This window comes from Corvus hawaiiensis, chromosome 4, assembly GCF_020740725.1.
Source record: "Corvus hawaiiensis isolate bCorHaw1 chromosome 4, bCorHaw1.pri.cur, whole genome shotgun sequence".
Classification (NCBI taxonomy): Eukaryota; Metazoa; Chordata; class Aves; order Passeriformes; family Corvidae; genus Corvus; species Corvus hawaiiensis.
In genome coordinates, this window is record NC_063216.1 from 32,621,914 (window position 1) to 32,648,128 (window position 26,215).

The 26,215-nt window shown below is 38.2% G+C and overlaps 2 protein-coding genes across 7 annotated transcripts in view; one reads left to right on the top strand and one right to left on the bottom strand.

The window, feature by feature from the left end:
• The window catches only part of SCYL2 (SCY1 like pseudokinase 2), a 37,276-nt gene extending 21,306 nt beyond the window's left edge, over nt 1-15,970 (bottom strand). For 2 of the 3 annotated variants that reach the window (XM_048300063.1, XM_048300060.1), the window contains exons 1-5: nt 15,779-15,970; nt 11,224-11,428; nt 5,177-5,334; nt 1,128-1,272; nt 338-487 (exon numbers count right to left, since the gene is read on the bottom strand). In XM_048300063.1, the coding sequence (XP_048156020.1) occupies nt 338-487; nt 1,128-1,272; nt 5,177-5,334; nt 11,224-11,400 (630 nt within the window). In that variant the 5' untranslated portion in view covers nt 11,401-11,428; nt 15,779-15,970. The remainder of the gene's footprint in view (nt 1-337; nt 488-1,127; nt 1,273-5,176; nt 5,335-11,223; nt 11,429-15,778) is intronic. The other variant, XM_048300062.1, reaches the window with a different exon arrangement.
• Nucleotides 15,971-16,000: 30 nt separating this feature from the next.
• On the top strand, nt 16,001-26,174 carry DEPDC4 (DEP domain containing 4). Of its 4 annotated transcripts, none has more exons than XR_007202950.1 (10): nt 16,001-16,132; nt 17,115-17,541; nt 18,017-18,171; nt 18,702-18,888; nt 20,466-20,692; nt 21,524-21,666; nt 21,886-22,011; nt 23,252-23,330; nt 24,226-25,464; nt 25,782-25,928. XR_007202950.1 is itself a non-coding variant. In XM_048300066.1 (10 exons), the coding sequence occupies exons 1-10, from the start codon at nt 16,048-16,050 to the stop codon at nt 25,810-25,812; spliced, it is 1,488 nt and encodes a 495-aa protein (XP_048156023.1). In that variant the 5' UTR covers nt 16,001-16,047; the 3' UTR covers nt 25,813-25,928. The 4 variants fall into 4 exon arrangements, 3 of the variants coding, with proteins under 3 accessions (XP_048156023.1, XP_048156021.1, XP_048156022.1); XM_048300066.1 differs by having other exon boundaries at nt 25,437-25,464; XM_048300064.1 differs by lacking the exon at nt 24,226-25,464 and having other exon boundaries at nt 25,782-26,174.
• The last annotated feature ends 41 nt before the right edge of the window (nt 26,175-26,215 follow it).

Genomic DNA, 26,215 nt, shown 5'->3' on the forward strand with positions numbered 1-26,215 from the left:
GGAGGTAGCAACCAGGCACTGAGTAGATGCAACACACTAAGTTAGGCAGGTTTGCATATCATCCAACACAGAGGTGAGCAGAAGTGGCACAGGCTCCAGCCTCTGTTTGAAACAGTCACTAGTCTACTGTGACTCCACTGAGCCCACTGAGGCTCTTTTTCTGGGATGATCAAACGCAGCACTTCAGTCCAGACCCGTGCCATTACGTTCTAACTTTCCGCCAACAAAACACAGAGGTGAATATTAAATAAGTGATTCTATACTGGAACGCAAGATCATGAAACTGGTTTTAGATAAAGACCTGAATTTGAAATTGAATGATGATAAAGGTTATTACCTCCTGTTCAGATGGATTTGTTGATTGGATACAAAAATCAAAGCCCATAATTTTCCATGCTCCACTCTTATTCAAAATTATATTTTCAGGAGTAATATTTCCATGGACCATTTTGACACTGCTATGCAAAAATGACAAACCTTCAGAAACCTGTTAATAAAAGATCAATATTTCAGGTTAAATATTTCCCCAAACATCCTATAACACATTTACAAAAATTCTGTTGTCACAGTTAAATTCCTAAGTTAACTAAGAAACAATTTTTCATCACTATTTTAGCTTACGCCTCAAAAATTATGCATGATGGAAATTAAACACAGATGGGTAATCAGCAGGTGAGATTACTAATGTCAATTAACTATCACAGCATAAGTGTGGTGGTGCATTCCTCTCTCCCCTCAGGCCACAATATGATCTCAGAAGAACAAAAATGCTTTACAAAGTTGATAAATATATTCACCAAACAAAACCTGGGAGCTAATGGTTCTCCACAGAACATAAAGAAAAGATTCACATATGGAAGAGACAGCTGTAGCATAGACATTTACATGGAAAATAAAAATTAATTGAATTTTCTACTTTACATGTCAGAACAAGCAAAAAAAGAGTAGAGCTTCCAGTGTTTATCCTCTCTTAACACTTAAGAGTGATCAGGGCACTATGATCTCCCACCTCACAATTATTTGATTTACTACAGGCAGACAAAACTGTGGCAGTTCAAGGACTTTATAAAAAAAAAATCATTAATACTAAAAGCAGAAGAAAATTATAAAGACAACCTGTACCATACCTGAAGCAAACCATATTTGGTCTCCACATCATAAAGTTTGTATTCTTTAATGTCTGATGGCAAAGGAGAAGGTAGGTTGTCCCAGCTGCCAAGAACATTAGCTAAACTTGCACAGACTGGTTCTGTACAAAATGCCAAGCAATCCCTGTATAGGAAATGCATTAAAAAATTTCTTGTACATAAATGTAATATATCTCTTGACTGCAAATAAAGAACCATAAAAACATCATATTACACATTGCCAAAGCACCTGGTGCTACCGAAAGTCATGCTGTATTTCAGGTTTTGAATTCTTATACTACTACACTAAAGAGAAACACATAAATATCTGCAGTTTAAAAAAATACCAGAATGAAGTTATTTTATTCTCTAACATTCACATAAATCACTAATGATTCACACAAAGCTTCATAAAATTTTTTTAAAAAATAATACTTTTCTTGTCCTGATACAGAAAAATTGATCAAATAATTCTTACTACTATTAAAACTTGCAAAATCAGACTTCTACCTATGCCTAAAACTAACGTGTCCCTAACTGAACCAATAGTTAATGTGGTCAGACAAAGATTAGAAACTAAATTAATATAAGGGAGAACCAGAATATTCTTTTACTTTGCCAACTGATAAAGAAGAGCTGCAAACACAAATACACTTGTTATATGAACTGCAGTTTGCATGTTTTACCGATTTTTCTTCTTCATGAAAAACTAATGGTCTTGTTTATGCAGCTTTGTGTCACCTGTGTTTGAAAAGCACAGATGAAGCAAACTTCCACACATAAATCGGACCGGTTGTAACACTGTGCTTCAAAATTTCTAATTTCAAAATTGGTCCTGCAACCAGTATGTCTCAGTTTCACAAACTTCATGCAACACAGAGTCATTCTTTACATCCAGTTTCTTCATACTGGTCTGCACATCAGTGGAGGCCCTGGACAGCCATTACAACTCACTCCTTAATTGTTTTTTAAGGATTTTTTTGAGAAAGCATTACATGGATGGTAGCACACATACCTGCTTTAAGGGTGATTAATTCACAAGAACACTAAATACTGCATCAGTATGAACACAGAAAACAGAAATCGAGTAACAAAGATACATTTTTGAATATAAAGTTATAGGCAGGTTGGATCATTCCATAAAAACATCAGAAGACATGACTCAGCATGAATCTATCACATATTTTTTAAGTATTTCAATAATTAACAAGTTTGACCTTTGAAGCAAAATAAGGCTGCTGAAACATGCAAACCTCTTACTATTCATCCAGATTTTAGTTTTATCTAGTGCCTCTCTAAAGGAAAAGCAACAGAAAAGTAAAATACATCGAATGCTAAGTGTCAGCCAATCTGACAGAAATTTTTCTTGCTTGGTTTCCTCCCTACCATTCTGTTAATGATATACCTTTCATATTTCTATTAATATGACTAGGGCTATAAAATTTGTTTCTGTTATAGTCACAAGGAAAAACCAGAACACAGAATGACAAAGTCTTTTATTTTCAGTCTGACTTCAACTTTACCACAGAGCTTATCCATTTAGTTATGGTTAAGGCACAGATTACAGAAAATACCCAAGGAAAAGTTATTCGGTGGTTTTCATAACATAAACTCTCTGATTAATGCTGTTTTGAGGGAATAAAAAAATGGCTGTTTATTTTTTACTTTAGGAGCTAATTAAAAAAGGGCCCAAACCACAATATTGGAAGGATGTGGTAAGCCTAATTAAAATAGCAGAATATTGCAGAAACTGATGTCTGCCATACGGGGCAGCTGCTTTAACAGCTTCCTGGATAATATCAAAATTAAATTCAGAGTAATAAAATAAAAACACTTTAAAAATAAAAGCAATGGACAAAAATGCATATGCTTTTTACAGCAAAACAATGTAACAAATGCAATGTCTAGTAAATGATCAGGGACAATTCACACTACTATTATTTTTAAAGGCTAGCAATGAATTATGAGTTAACTTTCAATTTGGTTTTTTTATCCTTTTCTTCAGTAACGAGTTAAATATAAATTAATATTGCTTTCCAGCATTGTTAATGGCATTCAAGACCATTTGTAAATAAACATATTCATATTAAATATTTAGTATAAATAAGGAGTTACTCATTATATAAATTCCTGTTAAGAGGTATATATCATTATATGCATTATGTACATTTATATTAAAAATAACTATGTTGGATACCAATAACTTGTAGTAGAGACATTCCATTAATAGGGGAAAAACTACCTATACACTAGCATCAGAAAAGTATGGCCTTTCTTTCCATGTCTACTTCAGCCCTCCAGGTATACCAAGTATCCATCTGCTTCATAAAGGAGGAATAATGGGTGACCTGCAAGCAGTTCATTACAACTGTATATTACTTTGGGGAAACACAAAAAAAGAAAAAAGGGGAAAAAGAAGAGAACAGGTACAGTCTAGCCAGAAGCCCATGACAGATTTCTTCAAGAATAAGCTCTCTGGAAAGACCTGAAATTCTAAAGCAATCTTACAGCAGGCTTGCACAAGGCTACACACACAAATATTCTATGTAAACCTTTCTTTTTTTCATCTCCTCCAAAAACTTGTTACATCAGTTTCTGGCACAGCAAGCAACTGTACAGGTTTTTGTGCTTCTGGTGTCTCTACCAGCAGCTGAGTGTGCTGAGTATGGAATGGAAAACAGCTGAAGAAATGCATAAGGCATTACTAAAAGCTCATAAACAAGAACTCTGATGTAACCATACTGTTAATTTCACTCAAAAGGCTTAAATGCTTCACAAGAACACCACCAAAGCTTTCTTAAAGGTATGAATCTTAGCCTTTTCTTCTGAAGGTCAAAGTTCAGGGGAAAAGCTGCTGAGTCAACTGGAAAACTGTGACAATTTTAGGAAGAAGCCTCAAGTATGCTCTGGGATTCACTTGCATACACTGTAACTTGAGATGACCCTAGGCCATTTAGCATGTAATAGTTTATTTACTGTTGTAGAGTTCTGAGAGCTGTCTTCAACTACCTAATTAACCTTCCTTAGGCCTTTGTAAGGGACATACTGAATCATAGGCACAATGACAACTTTGAACCCCTGTTAATGTGAAATTTGTTTAGTACTGGAGGAAAGATAGATATGAATATGTAAGTGCAATTTAATCCAAGAAATCTGTCTCAAAGCAGGCACTGCAAAGATGAAGAAGCATTCCCACAGTATTCTTGGCTCCTAGAAGCCATCTGGTAAAATTCAAGGTAACACAGAAATGAATATATATATATATATATACATATATATATAATGAGTCCTTATCAGGCTACCATTTAGGATCACAAAATCGCTGGGGTTAGAACGCACATCTGGAAATCATCTAGTCCAACCCCCTTCCTATTTTGGGAAAAAAAAAAAAAAACCCTGAAACCTTCATGATCATCTTTGGTAGTATCAGGATCCGCTTCCTATTTTAACATGAAACCTTGATTTTCTTTGCTAGATTGTAGTGTGCTGTTATCAGTATGGCTGAACAATAAATCTGTAAGACTAACCAGTTACTGTGCCTAGTGACTGACCTTTCATAAATCAAATAAGCACTGGAAGAACATGCTGAATTTCGTCTCCCTTGACTGGCATTTGAGGACCTTTCCAACACATATGTAGCTACAACACTTAGAATTCACCAAAAATCCCTTCTCTCACATGTACTAAATACATCTTACACATGGAACAAAATGTAAGGACAACTTTTTGAAAGAAAACAATTTTTGAGAGTTCTATAAAAGCAAAATTAATTAAACTACCAAGTTTTCATGCTGTAAGGGTCATGTGTAGCCTTACAGCTGCAACTGGACTAAGATCAAGCAATAGATTATTTATTAGCTTCATACCAGAACTGCATTCTATGGCAAAGAGGGGGGTAAATATGAGAGTGGGGTGAATACCACTGTCATATGAATAAATACAGTAAACTTGACTCTCATCAGATGTATGTGTTGAATGTTCCAGATAGTTTACATCCAATACCTAAACAATGATTAAAAATAACTGTTCTCTACTTCACTACAGCTTACCTGGATTCTTCTAATGGATGTTGAACAGTAAGTAGTCGAGGATGTCGAAGCCTAGTTAGTTGTTGAACACCTCGTTTTAAAGAATCAATAATCTGATCTTTTTCAAATTTTTGGTACTTGTCTATCAGCTTCTTATCAAAGACAAAAACAGCCACTTCCTGCAAATAAGCAACAGAATTCACTCAGTATATAACACAGCCAAAACCAAGCCTATACACAATTACATACAAACGTGTGTTTTTGAATCAACAGTACAATCCCACTAATACAATAACCAAACAAAGAAACTTGTTCTTCTTACTTAGTCCCAGTTATTGGAGAGTTTACTGTACATAAACGCTGAAATACATGTTTTAAGAGTTAAGGTACTAATGCTCCTTTATTGTGTAAACAGTAATGTGTAAACTGTAACACCTATCTACACAGTGACAAAGCAGCAGATCCACAGTCAGAAACCAGCTTGATTTTAAGTAGATGAAAGCACTTATATCAATTATGAATAGTCAAAATATTCTAAGTATATTTGCGGTCATTGAGCATTATATATATCAAGTGGAGCTTTATTAAACCAGGTTCTGTCTCAGTGTTCCGCTCCAAACCAGTACAATGTGACAAAATAGTCACTGTAATCTATTAATCTGATCAGACCATTCATATGATAAAATGCTAAGAATTTTGTAATGCTTCAACATGTGTAAAAAAAAGTCACAAAAATGTTAAAAACAGAGAAAGTCTCTCCAATGTCTGCAACTGGACCAGGAGAAAATTAAGAAATTTATATGAAACTTTGAAATTACAGAGGTCGATGTAAAATAAAAATTAGATTACATCACCATCTGGGAAGTCATTAATGTGAAATCTATCAACTGACGAAAAAAGTAATTAAAAACTTTATAATGAAACAGACTTTTATATACTGCTACAACAGCATTATGAATAATAATAAAGGTTAGAAAGCAGTAGAAAATAACATGAAAACACAGTTTTCAGTCCCAAGAGGAAACGTATGCTCTTTTACTGCACGTTATAAACATTACTCTAATTAAAATCTCACAGGAACAGCTATATTATTAATTAAGAAAACCCCTACAAGCTTCTAGAAATAGGCTATCCAAACAGCCCAATACACAAAAAATTGTTTTTTAGCTATTTTCATTAAGCTGTTAGCAGGTGAATATTTATAACTAACTCAACTAAGTACATTTCTCCAGCTTCTATCCATACTGGCTCCCTGCTCCAGCTCTTAAGTGTGATGGATCAAACATTAGCACAAGGCAGAGAAGAGTAACAGGGGATGGAAGACATACACTGAGCAGTACCTGACCAATAACAAAATTTCAAACTAAGACAGCATTTCTGAAAAAACTTCTGTTTGATGACAAGCGAAGAGAACTAGAAAGTGAATATCAGCTATGGCTTGAATGTTTTATGATGGCTCGAAGTTAGTTCTATTGGTGCTTGCTGCAATCCTGCACGCTTTGTTTAAACTCATTCCCTGCAACTGGCAGAAGAAAACACAATTTGTGCTCCAGATCCTTAACCAGTTGACTCAAGGCCATTAGGTGCCTCTTGACTCTCTGTAGCCTTGTTGTTGGGACTTTGTCGATACCCACCTGGAAAAACCAGTAATGGGTAATAACCACTGGGCTGCACCAGACTGGGAAGCTTCTTCATGACGTTCCTGACTCAGACCCCCGGGAGCCAACACACCTCCCTACAGATTGGGTCTAGTCAGCATACTGGGCCCTCCATTCCTCTCAAAAGGGAGACACCAATGACTACTAAACTTCTTGTCTTCTTAACGGAGGAGGTTGTGATGTGGGAGGCTGCCCTGCCCTAGGCAACTCCTCCGTCCTGGAAGAACCTTCATCCACGTTCTCATTTCCCTGCTCCTCAGATTTCAGGGCCTCACACCTACTGTCCAAGGGAAGGTGAGGTAGGTCAGGAGAGAATTCGCCTGCCACGCCGAGCAGAAACCCATTTCCACTCCCCTCCATCTCTAAGGTCCTCTCCTTCTGCCTGGTGGTGAGACAGCAGGGCATCCACTGCTTCTTGTGACGTGGAGGAGGGGTCCACTTATCTGCGGTACGGCAGGGTGTGCCTCCACAAGTCAATCTTTCTCAGAGTCCCTAATACTTGCACCTTCCTACTCTGTCTCAGCCCCACCACTAGGCTGAGCAGATGGTGGATTTGAGGGCACCTCACACAGCTGTTCTCTTGGCTGCCCTCCCAGAGCAGCTCAAGTTTTCTTGCTTTTCTTCTTCCTATTTTCTGCCCCCAGCCTGCCAGGGATAGGGAAGTGAGTGAAGAGCTGTGTGGGTGCTGGCCAGGGTCAGCCTGCCACATCCTCCCAGACTATTTGCAATCCTGAAATTTTTATGAAACATGCACCAGTTCGAAACACATGTTGATAGTTTAAAATATGTGTCCTTATTTACCCACATAGACATCTTATAAACTAAAGAGAATGCAAAAATCCTGCTTCTATCTTAACCAATGCAACTCCTAAAAAAAGAGAAGGTTGAAAGTGGGAAAAAGAGAGAGAAATAATTTTTTCCAACAGGAAAAAAGCAACCAGAGAACCACAGCATATCACATTTTCTTTCCTGACCCTAAGAGGAAGGCAAGCATTCAAAAACACACCGGGTTTGTGTGTCAATAAAGACGCAAACCAAACTAGAAATTATTTCTGAAGTAAACACTCTAAAAGCTGTGGATATGCAATGATAATGGAACAACAGTACGTCTTCCTATTCACCTCACTGGATACCGAGAAACTATGTTAACAAAACCTGTAAAACATTCAAGCACTATAGTGGTGAATACTATACAAACTCAAATCCTAACATTTTAAATAGGGTGAAGAAATAATGACAGAGATTAAGCACGGAAAAAAGAAGAAAAAAATCCAAACTCCACAAAAAAATTAATAAATACAGTTCACCATCTATCCTGTGAACTGAATTGATATAGCACTCTCATGGAAAAAATCTTAAATGTGATCATGTTAAAAACTAAATCGTGAACATAAAATGAAAGGAAATTTAAAGGTAGCAGTCAAAATGCTTGATTTTAGAAACTGTTTGTTTTCCCTTTCTTTTTTGTCCTCTATTTTACCCATAGGCACTCATGCAGATTTCACATGAAAAATCAAATGTAACCCAATATGCAAACACATATTTTATCACAGCCTCCCACTGAAATAAGCAAAATAGTCACTGAACTAAAATACTGGAAAGCACTCCAATATTACTCTGGTCTTTTGCCAGAAAAAGATTTTTCTCTCCCTTTTGGGGGTTTTATTTTTTATAAGCTTGCCAGTGTTTTTTCATAACCTTACTTCCCCATGAGTTTCTCTCAGTCATAAGGTATACAATACAACTATTATTTCTGTTTCAAAAATTTATCAGCCTTCAAAGTTTTAATAACAGGAAGATTTAAGTTGAAAGTTGCGTATACGCACAGCCAAAACAACAGAAAGTTGACTTACCTATCTACCATTTAGTACTATCACAAGAAAAGTTAAACACAAGTACAGTAGTTTTGAAGCACAAACCATTACCTTCTGAATTCTGCTAGCTTTACAAGTGAGCCAGCAAGTACTTTGTGACCTTCTCCTATCTATTTATGATTGCACTTTCTAAGCAGAGGGACAAGTGCCATATTATGCCAGAAAAAGTGTAAGTGCATCAAGTCCAAGTTAGTAAATCCAAGATGAGCAGAAATACATACTGTAAAATTATACACTGATCAATAACCAGAGTGACTCATAAAGGTTTCAAACAAACAGCAGCAAATCAGCTATGAAATAACACCAGATAAACATATGTACACAAGTAAGTAACTTCCTCACGTTCTTTGAGGCTGTTACTCAGTCACCTACAAAGTAAGCAAGAAAAGGCAAGGTACATTAAAAAATAATAAAAAATAAACATTCAGAAATCCCGGAAGAACAGCAAGGCAGGAACCAGGCAGAATTTGGAAAAGAAGTATAAAATCATACATATCTACTGTCACCAGAGATGGAATATTTGTAACTGCCCACTGACTTAAAATAGGAACAAAAATAATCCTGAAAACAAAGATTTCTGATGGGATCTACTGCTGTAATGTTAAAACCTCCAAATTTAGCTATTTTATCTGGCTACAATGACTTATTGGTAAAGTGTTGTGGTAAAGTGACAACAACAGGGGTAATTAAGCCCTTACAACCTGTTTGTCTGATTATAATACACACTGCAAAAAAAGCTTGTAGCTTCAAGCTAGATATACATACTTGTAATACAGCAAATATGTGCAACACTGCACAAAAGTGACTGCTACCACCTGGAAAATGACAGCCAGCCCAAAGAACATTCAGAAGGTACATGGGAAAGAAATAAAAAAACCACGTTAAAGAACAGATATATTGCACAACACAGCATAAACCATATTGCTGCACAGTTTTGTTTTGCAATGGCAAAGTGAATGTTGACATGATGTTACCTAACTGGTAATATTAATAATGAATGGTAACTGCATGTCAAAACACCAGCCATCTAAAATTCCATGCAGTACAACTGCTGCGGTATTTTTAATTACTAATAATGACATACAACTGCACAGATGTTAGTTAGGGTTTATAGAGGTATTGCAGGACCACATGGAGCACCTGAACTAGAACTCTGTAATTGGTCAGAACATCCATTCAAGGCTTGAAAAACGTGATCAACAGGAACCTAGTTACATATACTCTGTCAACAAGTGAAAGAAACTTGTTAAACGTCTCCAGACTTTAAAGATATACCTGCTACAGGTCAAATGCTTACTGGGCACATAGACTGCATAAAGCCTATCAAAATTACCATACTTTCAATGCTTTCAATTACTTCTTTGTATAGCTGAGTAAGACCAAAAAAAAGCCCTAACCAACTGGTATATTGAGTAAATTCAGTAAATAAAAGATGCACAGAGCTCTGCAACAGCTAAAAAGATGCCTGAAAACATGGCAAAAGTACCCGATTAAACATTATTCAGACTCTGTCCTACAGAATCAGATCACACATTCTTTCCAGATTATTTGTTCTGTGTATTATATTTCTTATCTATTTGCTACTGCTTATTTGCCTATCATCTAAAAGATTGTATAAACGTTTTCCAAAGTTATTCCTTTATGTCCATTTCTTTTTGGTACTTGTGCAGCAAGTTGATGCATTGTCTAAGTGACTTCACGTCACTTCAGAATTAAGTTTAACTAAAGAGCATAATTTATTAACACTTCTATTTACAATTTGAAAATTGTATTTCCTCCCCAAATTTGAAAAAAGACTTTTCACATTTCTCCAGTGTAACAAAATAATTTTCTATAATAACAATTCTTAAACTCTGTTTTTGGCAAACCTTCTTCCAAAGTCACAGTCCCATGTTCATTTTTACATGGGACTTCAAGTGAGTCAAAAGTTTGTATATTAGCGCTCTAAATCCTAATACTTTAGGGAAACTAAACGGGAATACTGATCTGAAAGCAGCACAGGGAAAGCATAACTAACTTCCTTCACAACCTCCTCCTCTATCCCATGCCTTCCTGTTACAGAATCCCATGACTTAACATTTCTAACCACTCAATTTCTGTATGGTAGCTGAGCAAAAAACTACAGTGTCTTCTGCTGGCAACAAATGATGACACACTTCATGATTATTTTAGACCATAAAAGCAAAAGAATTGTTACCAATAAAAAGCTGCAAGGTGCAAAAAACTGAGAAACCAACCCATGTTAAAGCAAACTTCTTCCTTCTTGTCAGATCACTTTAAACTCAGATGAATCCTTGATCTTGTTTCCGAATTGTATGATATGAATGCAGAACCACTTCTTTCTCCAACAGTGAAGGCTTAAAGCAAGTATCACTTATATAGCAGAGAATAATGTACTTAAGTAGAGCTGAGTTCTTTGTGTCATTTCACTACCTTTAACATTAGTCCAGTTGGATTTTAACTGCCACTTACCAACTGCTACCTATCAGTCTGTCATCTACTGTTTATAAACTTAAGTCTTTACTTGATAACTCACCTGCTTTGTTGATTTTTTAGTTCCATTAAATATCTTCCAAGCAAGACCATTACCTCCACTGGCAATATGTCGCCCGACATCAAATTCCCTGGTAACAGGATTTCCCATGACCGCACTGGTGACATCAGCTGTCACCTTTGTGACAGTGCTCTTCAGCTTATTCAGCATGGACTCCATGGTTTCAACTGTGCACCAATGTCTTATCCTACAAAGACAAGAAAAGAAACTTTTCACAGTCCTCTCAATTTCTGTTAATGAAAGGTACAAGTTGAAAACTGTAACTTCTAAACAAGGATCCAACTGGATACAGGAGCAACCCCCATAAAGAATACTGAAATGTAACTACCAGGGCTTTGCAGTTATACATATTCACACTGCATACACGTATCTGTGGGTGCATGCCTATGGGATTGTATGTCATTGCTTCTACTCTTCAGGAACTTCTGAATCCCTTGATTGTTCTTCATTGGATATAACAAAGCAATTAATGACTGAGAAATTCAATCATTTCTTGAAAACAGTAATCTAATAATGCAGAGGATTTATACACTGCCTCCCCGACAGGAAAGGTTCACACCTTGTGTATGAGTATCCATCAAAAAGAGAAACAAATCTGAGGAAAAACACTCCTTTAATTCCAGTGCTCACAGAACTAAAGTTTTCTGAAGTGAAGGATGGCTTAAGATCCCAGGCCAGCAAAATAATGGATGTGTATTATACAAACAGCAAGTAAAAAACAAACGTGTTCCTTCCTACACATTGCTTTTCAAAAGACAAGCTCAAAATGCAGTATTTTGCCCATCAGATTGCTGACATTACCATTTGTATGATCCAACTATTAATGAACCTAAGTCTTAAGTGCAGGGGAAGGAAACAAGAAGCCATCCTTTTATCCTTTACTGAAATTGTACAAGGAAGTTTTTTTCATATCACCTTTCAAATTTAAGAGCTAAAAGACTGTGGCAGCTTCCGATTTACTTCATCTTCCCCTGTAGTGTGTACTTCCAGAGTTTTCTATATTTTCATAATAAATCTGACTTGTCTGTTCTGCCAGATACAAGTTCTGAAGCCTGAATCCCATTTATACAATTGTTTCTCTGATAATGTATATACAAGAAAGAATGAAGGCAGCAAACAAAAAGCAAAAAAAAGAAGATAGAAATTCATCTTCCTTATCTGTGTGAGCAAAGACAAAGAGGGAATGCAAGAAGAAATTATATCCAGGACTCAGTATTATGCAGTATATTCAAAAGCAACATTTAAAGAGATTTCTTCAGTCTCTCAAGTAAGATGTAAAGACACCTGTATACTTCAGTCAAACTTAACCAAAATCAACCACACTGACGTTACCTGGACACGCACTCCTTCTCTCCCTGGTACTACAGATTTGTTTCCACTACAAATCAGGACAAATAGTCTGATTAGGTTTCAATTGCAAAGATAGACCTGTTTTACAAAAGAGGTAATAAACATACTAAACAGAACTTCTTTTAAAGTTCCCTGTGTCATAGAACAATTCACTCCAGTGCAGCTGTGCATAACAGTATTAGCCAAGCCCTAAGCAAACCTTAGCACAGTGCTGCATGTGGAACAGCTATGCTGCTCTATCTTGACTATTGGTGCAGTTATATTCCACCTTCAGTATTCTTCCCTAGGGAAATGCAGGAACACACAAACGCTATGGCGCCATAGATATTTCTCCAATTTCCATGTCAGCTGAACTGACACAACTTCATGCTACTAAATGATGAACCCCACCAGGAATTTTAAGAAAATATATTTTAAAAAAGACAGGAATCCAGCTGCACAGGTCTCAATCCCGCAAATACTCAAACTTAAATCAGATACAGTAGTTATGACTTCAACAGAGTGACTCAAGAGCAGAATCAGACGTTACTACAAGCATGTTAAGGGTGGAGTTTGTCTTAATTATGGGGACTGTGAGTTTTAGATATGACAATCTTAAGATTACAAGACAATCTTAAGAATAACTACATACTTATTTGGTATCTAGTTAGTGTTTTGTTGAGAACATACCTTGAAATAAATTGTGGAAACACAGAATTCCTTTATTAAGTTATTTTATTTAAGTGTGGGACATTTTATTATTACAAGAAATTAATTTTACTTTACGATTCATGATATTGAAAAACACATGCAAGTCCTAACTGTGCAGCCCTAGACAAAACTGCTATGAGGACACTGGCTAATACCCCCTGTAGAAAGGAACTTTTCGTTAACCTAATAGGTACAAACAAGGATCATGGCTTATCCAAAAAAGAAGCTATAGGCATTTCCAGCTCTCAAAGATTTTATTCAGCAGCTATTCTATGGGCAAACTCTATATGCTAAAAGACTATAAAATCAATCCTAATGAGTTTAAGATAATCCCAAACCTAATTTATGTGAGTTCAGATCTTGTGCTTTTTCCACTGATTTGTTCGCTCCCAGCCATCAAATCTTCTCCAGTACCAATGCAACATCATCCTATGTTAGGACTCTCAAAACTAATAAAACACTTTGCAAAATTAACTGCAGAAATTTTACAAAGAAAATGCATGTGCATGCATGTTCAAATTCCTTTGTGTAAGTCTAAAAGGAAGCTTCTTTACACAGATGGTGGCAAAATGGTGTAGTATTCATTAAATCAGAAGTGCCCACTGCTGTGGGTAACAGACTAACTGCAGTGAGTAGCCTGGAAAAGCCACTAGGTGAGAATGTCAACAGCATTTCAGTATCTGAAGCGTTAGAATTTAAAATTCAAGCCTGGTAGACCCTGTCCAGCCTGTTCTTCTCCAGCTTGACAGTAGACAAAACTATTGTTTAGTTTAGCTTCTTAACAAGGAGTACCAAGAAACTTATTTCTCAATAAGCAGATGGGGTTTAAAGTTTACATCCATCTAAATGTAAATTTGTAGAAATCTTCTTATCAACATTTGACTGTAAGTTAAAATAGTGTATTTTGCTTTATAAAAACAATTGCTATCACCTACTTCAATAAAAACTGTATGCATGTCAACAGGAACAACGTACCTAGAAAATCCATGCCCCACCACAAATACCTATTTTGGGTAGTATCTATAATACCACAAATCACAACAAGGTTACCATATCTGAAATATGCAAGTCTAGTTCTCAAATGCAGGAAAACTCATTTATTCAGTTAAGACTGGTCTAATATTTCTGAAAAAATTAATAACCAAGTGGCAATAAAGTCAGTCATCCAGAATGAAATTTGCATTTCAAGTTAAAAGGTAATAAATGAGACAAGTGCAAAATCTAAAAGGTAACAGTGTTTGGACAAGCAACACAGGACATACAATAAATGTTTAAGAACTCTGATTTCTTCCTGTTTGAATTTTATATTAATGCTACTGATACCAAGTCCACAAAACCTGGAACTAATCCTAAAAAATTCTGAATGTTCAATATGTTCTTTTTATGAATGCCTCTCACAATCAGTAATGGTTTTTATGCTGATGTACATCAGCAACAATACGGCAGCATGATGAGAACCATCACTTAGCAAGGTAGTAAGCAACAAGAAATGAGGCAAAACATTCAAAATGTTTAACTATAGGTTTTTGAAATCCGAAACAAAGACTGTCCACCATTTTTCAATTCTCACTCATATAAAGAAAACTGCTTAATGTAAACCCATCAATTTATCCTCAAACTAATTCATAGCTTCATCTGACGTATGGCTATGGGTGCACACCGTACAGCAGTACAACATACACTACCACTATTCTGAATTATAACAAGCCGGGATTCCTCTTTGGGAACCAAGACAGCAGGCTGGCGCACAGCTACTTCATGCCACCCAACCGCATCCTATCCATCTGCCCCAAGCCAGGATCAATTCACAGAAGAAGTAAGTGCTGGAACAACTGAGTCACAGCAAACAAAAGGACAAAACCCCAGCATTTTTCAGGCACAACCAGTCTTTTGCATTTGTTACAAAAAAACCCGAGAGGGTCAAATGCAATGAAGCACTGTGCCAGGTGTAGCTGCTCTCGCTACACATCACCTTCTTAACTTTCATGCACCATTTCGGTACTGAGCTTCAGCTGAATCCCTACCAAAACCTCAGGGAACGAGATCCATGAACAGGATTCTGTCTGTCGCCCGGTGATAGGTGAAACCCAGCCCGCGCGCTGCACAAACCCCGGGTCAGCCTCCTGCGGGCCAGCCCTCCCGGACAAAGTACTGACTGTTATTTACAGCGAGAGCGGACTCGCACTGCGCCGCAGGGCCGGTGCCTGCGCTCCCTGCTGCGCGGGGCACCCCGGAGCAGCGCGCCGGGGGGCGGGCGGCGGCCGCGGCCACAGGCGGCAGGTGACCCGATCCGCCGGCTCGGGCAGCTCAGCGGTCCCCGCCCGACCCTGCCCGCGCGGCGATCGAGCCTCCGGGGCGGTCCGTCCCCTCCAGCCCTCGGTGCCGAGCACCCAGGACCCGAGACCGCCGCCCCGGCGGAGCCGGCCGGCCCTGCCCGCCCCGCGCAGCGCCACCAGGCCACGGGCAGCCGCTCCCGCCCCGGGCCGCGGCCTCTCACCTGAGCCCGCGGGAAGCTGCCGGCGCAGCGCCCGGCTGCCCGTCGCCCTGTGGGCCCGGCGGGCCGCCTGTCACGCCGACTTCCTCTCTCGCTCCGGCCCCGTCCTGCCGCGGCTACTCCATAGCGACGGCGGCAGCCTCGGCGGCGGGGCGGGGGCGGCCCGAGCTCGGCTCACTTCCGACCCGCAGGGGCGGCGCTGGGCGCGGCCGGGGGCGGCGGGCGGGAAGTGATGTGCTCCGCCAGCTTCCGCCAGCGGCCCGGCCGCGGCCATGGCGGGGTATTTGACTCCCCGCTTCAGGAGGATCCACAGCCAGAGCGAGTTGCAGCCGCGGCGGGGGAGCGGGCGGCGCCGAGGTGGGCGAAGAGCGTCGTCCCCGTCTTTCCGCTGCAGCATCTCGCGCGCAGTGTTGGAGGGGCCGGGGAGCGGAGTGGGCTGCGAGGGGCCGGTGCCTGCCCGCTGTTTGTGTTGCCACCCCTGGCTGTTGGTGCCGCGGGTGGGGCCGATGGCCGGCGGCGGGCAGGACGGGGCTAGGGCGGCTCGGCAGCTGGACGGGGCGGAGAGGAGCTGCCTCCGGCTGTGCCCCTGGAGCTGAGCTTACGGGGGCCGCCGCTGGTAGGGCTGGGCGTGGAGCTGGGCTGGGTGTTCCGACCCGGAGGCGGGCGCGGTTAATGCGCTGCAAACGCTCGTTTGGCGTCTGCTGAGCTGGGCGCGATGTGTGAGGATAAACTGGGGGCTGGGGAGCACCTCCCCCGGCTGAGGCTGAGATCGCTGGGTCTGCTCAGCTGGGAGAAGAGAATGCTCGGAGGGGTTCTCTGCAAGTAGCTAAAGAGAGAGTGCAAAGAGGATGGAGCCAGACTCTCTTCAATGGTGCCCAGAGAGGTTGTGATATCGTGTGTGGACATCTGCACTTCTGGAGATACTCAAAACCTGCCTGGACGTGGTTGTGGCCGACCAGCTCTGGGTGGCCTTGCTTGAGTAGGGAGGTTGGACTAGATGGACCCCAGAGGTTCCTGCAAGCCTCGGCTGTTTTCTGTTTCTGTAATGATTTAATGTGTATGTACACAGCACATGCATACAGTATGCATGGTCATAACAATAACAAAAAGCCCTTCCTCGCCTGTTTTTAGTGGATTTTTCTTCTCTTCTCTTGACTCTACCATAGTGGGTGCGAGTCAGCTTACAAGAAGGACTGAGTCATGAAATATTTTATTTGCTTTGTAAAATTCAGCTGATTTCTGAATATTTTTAAAGATATATAACTAAAATCATAGTGTAATTTTTTTTAAATATTAAAGGTTTATAAATCTGTGAAACTTCAATATAAATATTTTGCAGATTGTGATGGTCCTTTTCAAGCAACTCAGCTGTGGAATAGTATTATACATGCCCTTCACAATCAAGTGGAAATCAAAAGACGTAGACAACACCTGAAAACATATAGAAACTGTTTCACTGGCTCCAATGCTGTTGATGTGGTACTGAGCCATCTTATGCAAAGCATGTACCTAAGCTGCAATGATATTTCTCGGCTGAAGGGAGTCCGTGTATGCCAAGCGTTGATGGATCACAAAGTGTTTGAGCCAGTTGGAGCCAAGCTTTACTTATTCAAGAATGGGAAAGAAACAGAGTTTGAAGACACAGACACTAGTCTCTATAGATTTGTAAATAGCAGTCTTGATTCTCTTCTTCCAAGAAAAAATAAGGACAATGAAAGCTTCTCTCCTGAACGAATCTGCAAACAGAAAACAAAAAGATGTTCCAAGTGAGTTATTCTGATGTATTCTTTCTCTTTTTTCTTTAATAAATTAGGGAGGGTTACCTGTAGATGAAGTTACGTCTGTCTAAACAAGGTGTTATGCCAAAATTGTAGATGCTACCACGTATTTTTGGGTAGAGTGCTTGCTCTGCCCTTTGTTATTTGGAATAGAGTCTGGCAGAGTAGCATAAGCCTAGGAGTAATCTGATTTTGCAATCAATTGTGCTGAAATCTGGGAATTAGCAGGAATGAGCTAGTTATTGAAAGCTGGTAAAAGAAGTGGAACTAGCAAACAGTATTTGGAATCAATATCCTTGCCCTTTCCACAAAGCAGATTTAGATGATAGGAATTCTACTAGCAGGATAGACTCCAGATATAATGAAGCCCTAAAATTCTGATTTAAGCACAATTTAGTAACAGAAAGACAAATGTGTCCTAATAGTATTTGTTATACACCTAACCTTTTCTTCACTCCCTAAGCAGAACAAAGTGTGACGCAACACTTTCAAACCCCTTAGCATTGGAAGTAGCTGATAAAAAGAGGGTTGAGGAGCTTCTTCAATCAATATACGTTCACGCATCTTCACCTCCGAAGATCATGGTTAATGAACCAACTCGCCTGCTTTCAAAAGGAGGTGAGGACTGAATTTTTTCTTTTTACAACTTGATTGTTCTTCACTGTATCTTGGATTGAGTGCCCCATTTCTTTAAACAATGCTCCACAGAGACCCAAATTTAACCTGTCACTAATGACAAAATATCTAAATGAGTGTTAAAGGAGTTAATGCTTGTAGTAACTAAACAGAAGGAAACACAACAGGGTTATGTTTTTGCATAATTGTGCTATTTATGCAAATACTACTTCAGAAGGAAATAGGTTTTAAGACTAAGAATATCTTTATTATATGATTCCTTTGCTTTTCACTTGTCTTTTTTTTTTCTTCTACTAATTAGAGTAGATTATTCTGAATCCTAATATGATGGGGGAGACTTTTTTTTTAGTGTTCGTATTTTGATCCCTTCTTTCCTGACACAGCAACTGCACACTACACTGTTACTCTGTTTTCTTTGAACACGTAAAATATTCTTGTGTGCATAAAAACAAAGGTTAGCTGTTTACATAAGATCTTATTTCTGAGGGTTTTTTGTTTGTTTATGGTATCAGTAATAGAAGATGTCTGGAAACAGCAAACTCTGCTACGACTGCTGCAGTTAATTGATGTTCCCCTTCTAGAAGATATCTTGGTGTCTTCAGTGAAGACAAAATCAGACAGTTTTGGCAAAGAAGACGACATGATTATCTCAAATACTTTCCTGGACAGAGAGGTTACATGTAGCTTAAACTTGCCCGAGTAAGTTATACATCTATAAAATGAATTTATTAGTGAAGGCTTTATTTTACTCTGGATCAAAGATTTGTGTTAAGTGAACAAACAGACATAATTATGCTTGTATACTTGTAGACAGCGGTGGCAATAATGTGATTGACCTATTTTCAGAAGTAGTAAGTGATTTCACAGGAAGTATATGTTTAGAGTTGGACATTTGAGCATTTTAAGTAAACATTAAAACTTTAAGCTCAAGTGTTGTAAAGACTCCTAGTTTCTAGACCAGATTCTTTACTCTTAGGTCTCTGTAACAGATAGTAGGACTTCAAAAATTTTATTTTGAGGCTTTTTGTTTGTTTGTCACAGTTCCTGGTGGCCATGCTGTGAAGATACAAAGTCAGTAAGTCATCTTTTGTTAGCAAGAGAAGAGGAGAAACTAAGCTGTAGCACTGAAGAATGTTTATGTAATGAGAGTATAAAAGCAAAAGTTGGCTGCATGTTGTCAGTGCTCTTTTCCTTAAATCTTCTCTTACTTTTGTCATGTTCCTGTTTACTTAAACTAATTTCTTATCTTGCATTTTCTTTGAATGAATATGTCAAGGCTCATGTGAATGCCTTTAGGAATTATTATTTGTGTCAAATCAATACAATTTTTATCTGCAATTTCACAAGCTTTGTTTCTGCTCTCCATGATAAAAATAAGATTCTATGGATCTTAAATAATATTTGCAACCTGTCATTGGTTCAGATCAAGTTATTTTACATCCAGAATCATATAAAACTACTTGCCCCTCTGCCCCACACATTTCTATAATTTTATATTGTTTCTGTACATGGTTGAGACTTTTTCCTCTGATCTTCTGCCTTCTTTCAACAATGAATTATCCACCTGAATTTCAGGTTGTTCTTACATTTTCTTCCCTTAGTTAAGATATACAGACAACAGATACTTGTGAAAACTTATGCCTTTGTAGTAGGTCATATAGTAAACTGCTTCTGTAGTCTTCTGGAATTTAACCTACATTTTTTTTTCTCTTTTTTCAAACTGTCTTTTTTCTCTTCTGTAAAGATCCAGTCCCTTGGTTTTTTTCACCCTGGTTAGCCCTGGTGAATTCTCAGTGTGTGTGTTGGAGTAATGGTGGGGTGGTGTTTGGTTTTTAAATACTAGCTGAATTCCTGGGTCATTGACAGTCTGTCATGATTGCAGCTTGATCTGGGTTTATCTCAGGTGTATTGCCTTTAGCATAGGAAGAACATGGAAGTTGCTCATTTTGAGCAGGTCCTTGAACTGCTGTAGTGAAATAAGTTACATAAACTGCTTAATAAACCAGTTCAGCATTGTGGTTCATATATGTGACTATACCTGCATGGTTATGTCTATCTAGTTTTCTTTAAAGGATTAAATGGACCCTGAGATAGCTCAGTTGTTTAGAGCATGGTACTAATTACGCCAAGGTTGTGGATTCAATCCCACTTACTTAAGAGTTGGGCATGATGACCTTGTGTGTCCTTTTTGACTCAGAATATTCTATGAACCTGTGAAAATAAAAATAAGTAGAGCATTTTAAAGCAAGCACTAAAACTAACTTTTCCTTCTACAGGCTTGACCGATGGCTCTATGCTGCCATTGAATGCTTGGAGTATTTTCCTGACCAGTTCCTAGTGATGGTTAGTCAGCAGTTACCTCAAAGCACTAACAACCTCAGCAGTCTGAATACATACAAAAAGATTCTTTTTGACGTTATAATGAAGTATTACACTCAAAAGAAGGACTCTCTTCTTGCCACTCAGGATCTTGATATTCACTTAGGAATTATAGAACTTATAGGTAAGAGCAACCTGGAACAAAAAATACAGGTGAAAGCTGTGTAGAGGATGTCACTAAGCAACAATTGACTGAATCATGACACCATTTGCAGTGCCATTGCAGGTGTACTTTTTGGGTTGGACAGAAATGCTCAAGATCACTATTAAGAACCTCTACTCAAGACAAGAACAAATTTCAAAGTTAGATCAATTTGCTTAGGGCCTGGTCCAGCTGAATTTTGAAAATCTGAAGGATAGAGATTCACCAACCTCTGTGGGTAACTCTTTCAATATGTAACTACTCTCGTGAAAGTTCCTTACCCCAACTCAGAATTTCCCTTATTGCTACTTCTAACTAATAGCATAAAACTAAAATCGTTGCAATGAAGTTTTTCATGTTAACCAGAATAAGGTTTTTAAAGTTCTGGACTTAGGGTCTTTTTTAGTAACAGAAGTTATTTAAAATGATAAAAGGGACTATTGAGAACCCTCCCATCATATGCATACAAGTAAACCAGAAGGGTTTCATTTAAATACAAGTTTAAGATAAATCCTACCCTAAATAGGCTTTGTTGCTACTTCAGTCCTATTGGGTTGTTGTGCCTTAACCCCAGCTGCCAACTAAGTGCTGCAAAGCTGCTCACTCTCTGCCTGCTGCCACCCTGCCCCTGGTAGGGGAGGAAAAAGTAAAATTTGTGGGTTGAGAAAAGAATCCTTTAATAACTGGAACAAAATGAAATTTTGTTTGGAAGGAAAACCTCCCAAAAGTTGAATTATTATTGGGATTTAAATAAGTACTCATGACTCTGAAAATGAATAGTAACATTGGATGTGCTGTTTTACTCCATTGCAGAAAAAGGAAAAACAGATCACGCTCTAGAGGCATTACAACTTTATTTAAAATTATTAGCACCAAATATTAGTGAAGAACTACACAGGCTCCTTACATTCCTAGCCATTGCGTCGGAATCTCATGGCTACAGATTGCAAAAACAAGTAAGTATCTGTTCTGCTTAATGTGAAGAATAGCACTTTTTCATAGTAAAGCTATCATTTTTGTCCAGTTAGAAGTATTCTGTTTACTGCCTTTCTCTGTGATCTGTTTTAAAACAAATATCAAGGTGTTCTTCCCACTGCTAGCATCCTGTTATACTTAGTCTTTGCTAGGACACTGCAATTCTATCTAATGCCAAATCTGGGTACTGCTTTTTCTAGTTTGAGAACAGATTTGTGATCATCAAGACTTGTACAAAGTTCATCTTGCAAAACAGGACACTGTCAAAACTACAGGCAGAACTGCTGACTCAGTTTCTTATGGACAATCACTCTGAGCTCTTCAAGGTATCATTCTCTTTACATCATTGGCTTTGTTGTTTTAAATGTTAAATGTCATGAGTTGCCTTTTTTGGAGTATGACAGGTCTGTTCCATTTGTTAACAGTAGAGCCAAACAGTAGAGCCAAACAGGGTGAGAAGTTACTCCAGGCTATAGAGGACAGATTTTTGAGAGCTTTGCAATCCTTTATAAATTATATCCTCTCTTTATTTGCATGATTTGTATTAGGAAAATATTTAAAATACTAAGAATTTTTGAAGGGTCATTTTGGTACCTTGTTCCTAATGACTGCCTACTAAATATTTAGGTATCTTAGTGTCTTTTTCCTTTAGAAGTTCACTGTTGTACTCTGAGTGGTATAAAAATGGCATGCCCTTGTACCCCAGTGTATGTGTATAGATTTGACAACTGTAAAAGATCCTTCGGTATTTTGCAATGTTAACTTCTAAATTAAAGAAAACAAATAGAACCACAAAACGGTAATAGCCTTTTTATTAAATTTGATGAATTGTGTAAAGATGTAGACTTTTTATGGTCTCCTTTTTTTATGTTCCATCATATTGTTACATGTGAAAAGATGAGACTTTACCATACCCTATAAAAATAAACTTCACAGGAATTTGGTTTCAGTAAAACACTGGTTTTTATTTTTATGCAACACATCAATTTCCACTTCTGACTTCAGGTCAAGAGACATGGGAGAAGGTACTTTTTATTTTAACTAGCTCCAGTTTAGTTTGAAGTATTAAGTGATTAGTGAGAGGTTTTTTTATGTGTTAATATACCAATCCTCTTTTTTTTTTTTTTTTTTTTTTTTTTTTTGTATTAAGGGTTCTGACGTGAGGGTTCGGGTTTTGATTCCCCACTGGAGTTGGGGCCAGAACTGTGTAGCAGTGACAGCAAGTGGGTAGTGGTTCACTGACAGCTGCAATTGAGAGCCTTAGCTGAAATCAGCTTGTTTTACACTACAGTTTTTGCCATGGAAAGCAAAATCTAGAACTTTTTGCTTCCTATTTCTTTGGCCAGAAGATAGGAAATACCAGAAATAAACACATGTATCTTAGTGAAACTATTTGTTCTAGTGCAATTCTGTGAGAGACTTTGAATGTGTACCTAAATAAATGTAGGCATAGATTCTTTTTCATTTAACTAAGTGTTTTTAAATTGGTAATCTGAAAGCTTTAGATTCTCAAAATACAGAAGTATTGCTTTTGTAATTTTTTTCTTTGTTGTGTTGTATTTTCAGGCTCCTTTAACTCTTCTGGAACTAACAAGTAGGAGACTTCAGAGTTTGCTAGAAGGGCAAGATCCAGATATCAATTCAGGTAGATGATGTGATACATTTTTATTGAAATTATTGTATACAAACTGTTTTATCATCACTTGACTATAATTTTGCATAGACTGTTCTTTTCCTTTGTTATAAGTGAAGCATTAACGGGATTAGTGACTAATGCACTAAATACTAAATTATACGCTATCAACAAAAGTGGTGTGAATATTGAGAACAAGGATTCTATTAATTATTTAGTTTGGATATATTACAATTTATTTATTTTTTTTTTTTTTTACCAAATAATTACTTCTGGAAATAGTAGTGCAAAACATGCTTCCTGAAGTGATTTGCTTATAATTTGGTTTGTGAATTTGATGTGACTTTGTATTTAGGAACAGTATTCTTTTATTTTTGCCACAAGACACCTAGAAATTCTCACAGAACTCAGTAATTCAAGGTTCTGATAGATGACTTGAGCACGTACTTTGTTTGTTTACTGTTTTGACTAAATGTTTTGAAGAACTTTCTTCTTTTTCTGTGTAAGTACAAAGTTTATTAAGAGCTTAGGACTTACACACCAAGTGTCAAATACCTTCCTTTTAGGCTACACTACCGTTCTGTATGTGGGGTTAATGCTTTTCAGCTTATTTCTTTCATGAGCTAACATTCCATCTGGCCTTGCTGCCAAAAATATCTCGCAACACTGATTAAAAGGGTTGGCCTAAGTAACTGAATTTCTCTCTGACTCTTTACTTTCTCTGACTTCTGTATTGCCAGTGCATTGTGCGCTTAAACACTGAAGAGAAACCACTCAGGAACCAAGTAACACTAAGTTATTTTGCTGTGTAATACTATATTTAATACAGCAGCTGCCTGAGAAGTAGTTTTGGTACACTCTTTTACCATCTGTGTTGGGTTCTGGAATGAGTCCAAATTCCTTCCAGTTCAGTGTTCTGAGAATCACATATTGTGAAGCCAAAGAATCCAGAGATGAGCAACAGAGGAAAGGCTGCCTGTCTGTAATATTCTTGGAGCCGGGGTGATCTCCATGAGCACGTTGAACAGACAACTGAAGTACAAACCCCATGCTACGTTTTTCCTACTAAGTTTTGGAGTCCCAGTCTGTAAATGCATATAGGTTCCATCTACTTGTTGAAATAGTTAGTTTGATCTGATCGTAAGCTCTCCGGCATGGCATATTCCTGTTTGCCTGTGTGCCTCATAGTCTGGTGCCTCATTTTCCCTTTTCTCATGAAGGAGACAGCAGAAAAATCTTTCCTAGAAGCTGTTGAGCATTCTTAGCTGGTGAACTTCTTAAATCCAGGTGGGAGCAGGAGGGAAGGCTGGGAGACCCAGATAAGAAAAGGGGTCTGTCTATGCAGGAGGGTAATCCTTAGGTCTGCTGGAAATAAAAAAGACTAAAACCAGTGCGAGAACTCTGGGGTTGGTTTGAATCTAGTAAGACACTTGAAACCACAAGACTAAAGGATCCATGCTGAAGTTTTAAGAGTTAAATCTCTTTCCCAGTTGTTAAGCTTCCCTTTTTGAAAGAGCTGTCTTTTTTTCTTCATCTGATTCTACTAAACCATAAAAAATATTGATGTTTGACAAACTTACTGTAAAAGAAGGGGAGGACAGCTCCATGTGAAAACTCTTGACAGCTCAGGTTAATACTACTATGTGAAGCCTAAAGATGATGGTGTTTGTAAAGAAGATTTGTAAGCATTTTTTCCCCTTTATGCAACTGACACTTGTTCAACCAAATTGCTCTCTAATATCTATGGGAAGGAAAAGAGTGGAGAAGTAGCTGAATGCCAGTCTTTCCTCAGGCCAGAACTCACCTGCCCAGTGATGGGGCTTGAGTCCTTGCAGGACAGTACTTTACTGCAGAGATTCACAACCTTTTTATAGCTAAGATATGCTTGAGTTGAGTATTTCTCAGGGTTGTTCCTTGCTCTGCCCTCACCCTGAATCACTGCCTCTTGCATCAGCTCTGCTTCTGCTGCCCAAACCATGCTCAACTGTCTATTCACCTAGAAGCTCCTAAATTCTATTCCTGATTTTTGAAGTGTGGTTTACAGGCAACTGTTTCTCCAAAGTATTTGTTCACTTGCATTAGATACTGGGCCTTGCCACAGATCTGATTTACTTACAGGGAATCTTTGGATCCTGACAAATGCAAGGTACCATTCTTGTTGTGTAATGCTCTTCATTGTGGTTTCTGTGTGAGAACTGTATTTGCTCCTTGTCTTGCAGGCCTGTGTGCAATACAGAATCATCTATGATACTGTGCTTGTAACACTGCTTTTCAACTTTATTTTTGCAATTAATGTTTAGATTTCCATCCATTCTCAATGGAGGGCTGTATGTTTCACATTGATTGTAGATGTAATCACATCTGAACTGGAATATCAGTATACCTATGTTGCTTACCATATTTTTTAACACGGCTTTTACATGATGCATGAAACTTAATCTGAACCTCTGATTTCTTACAAAGGCTTCACCTTCTGTCAGCGCATTACACCTAAAGAATATGAAGATCAAAAACAACAAACCGTTCAGCATCTTCTAGCACTGATTCAAGAGATGGACAATGACCCTACTGTTCCTTTGAAGCAAAAGAAGAAATTAATCAAAGAATTCCGAAAATACCATTCTCTTGTCTACTGTAGTGGTTGTAAAACTACATGCGAATTTTGTACTCCGAATGGTTAGACTTCAATACAGCCTTTTTTTAATCTTTTTTTTTTTAAAAGAATGGAGGAGGCACATGAAAACTGGTCATAAAAAAATGTTTTCTTCTTGTGTCTTTACATCTTCAGTTTCAGGAAATTACAACCATCAAAATTACAATGCTGCTAAAAAGCATTAAATCTAATTAATCTTTTAAGTAGAATACACTTCCTTACTTGTAATTTAGTAATAGCAGCA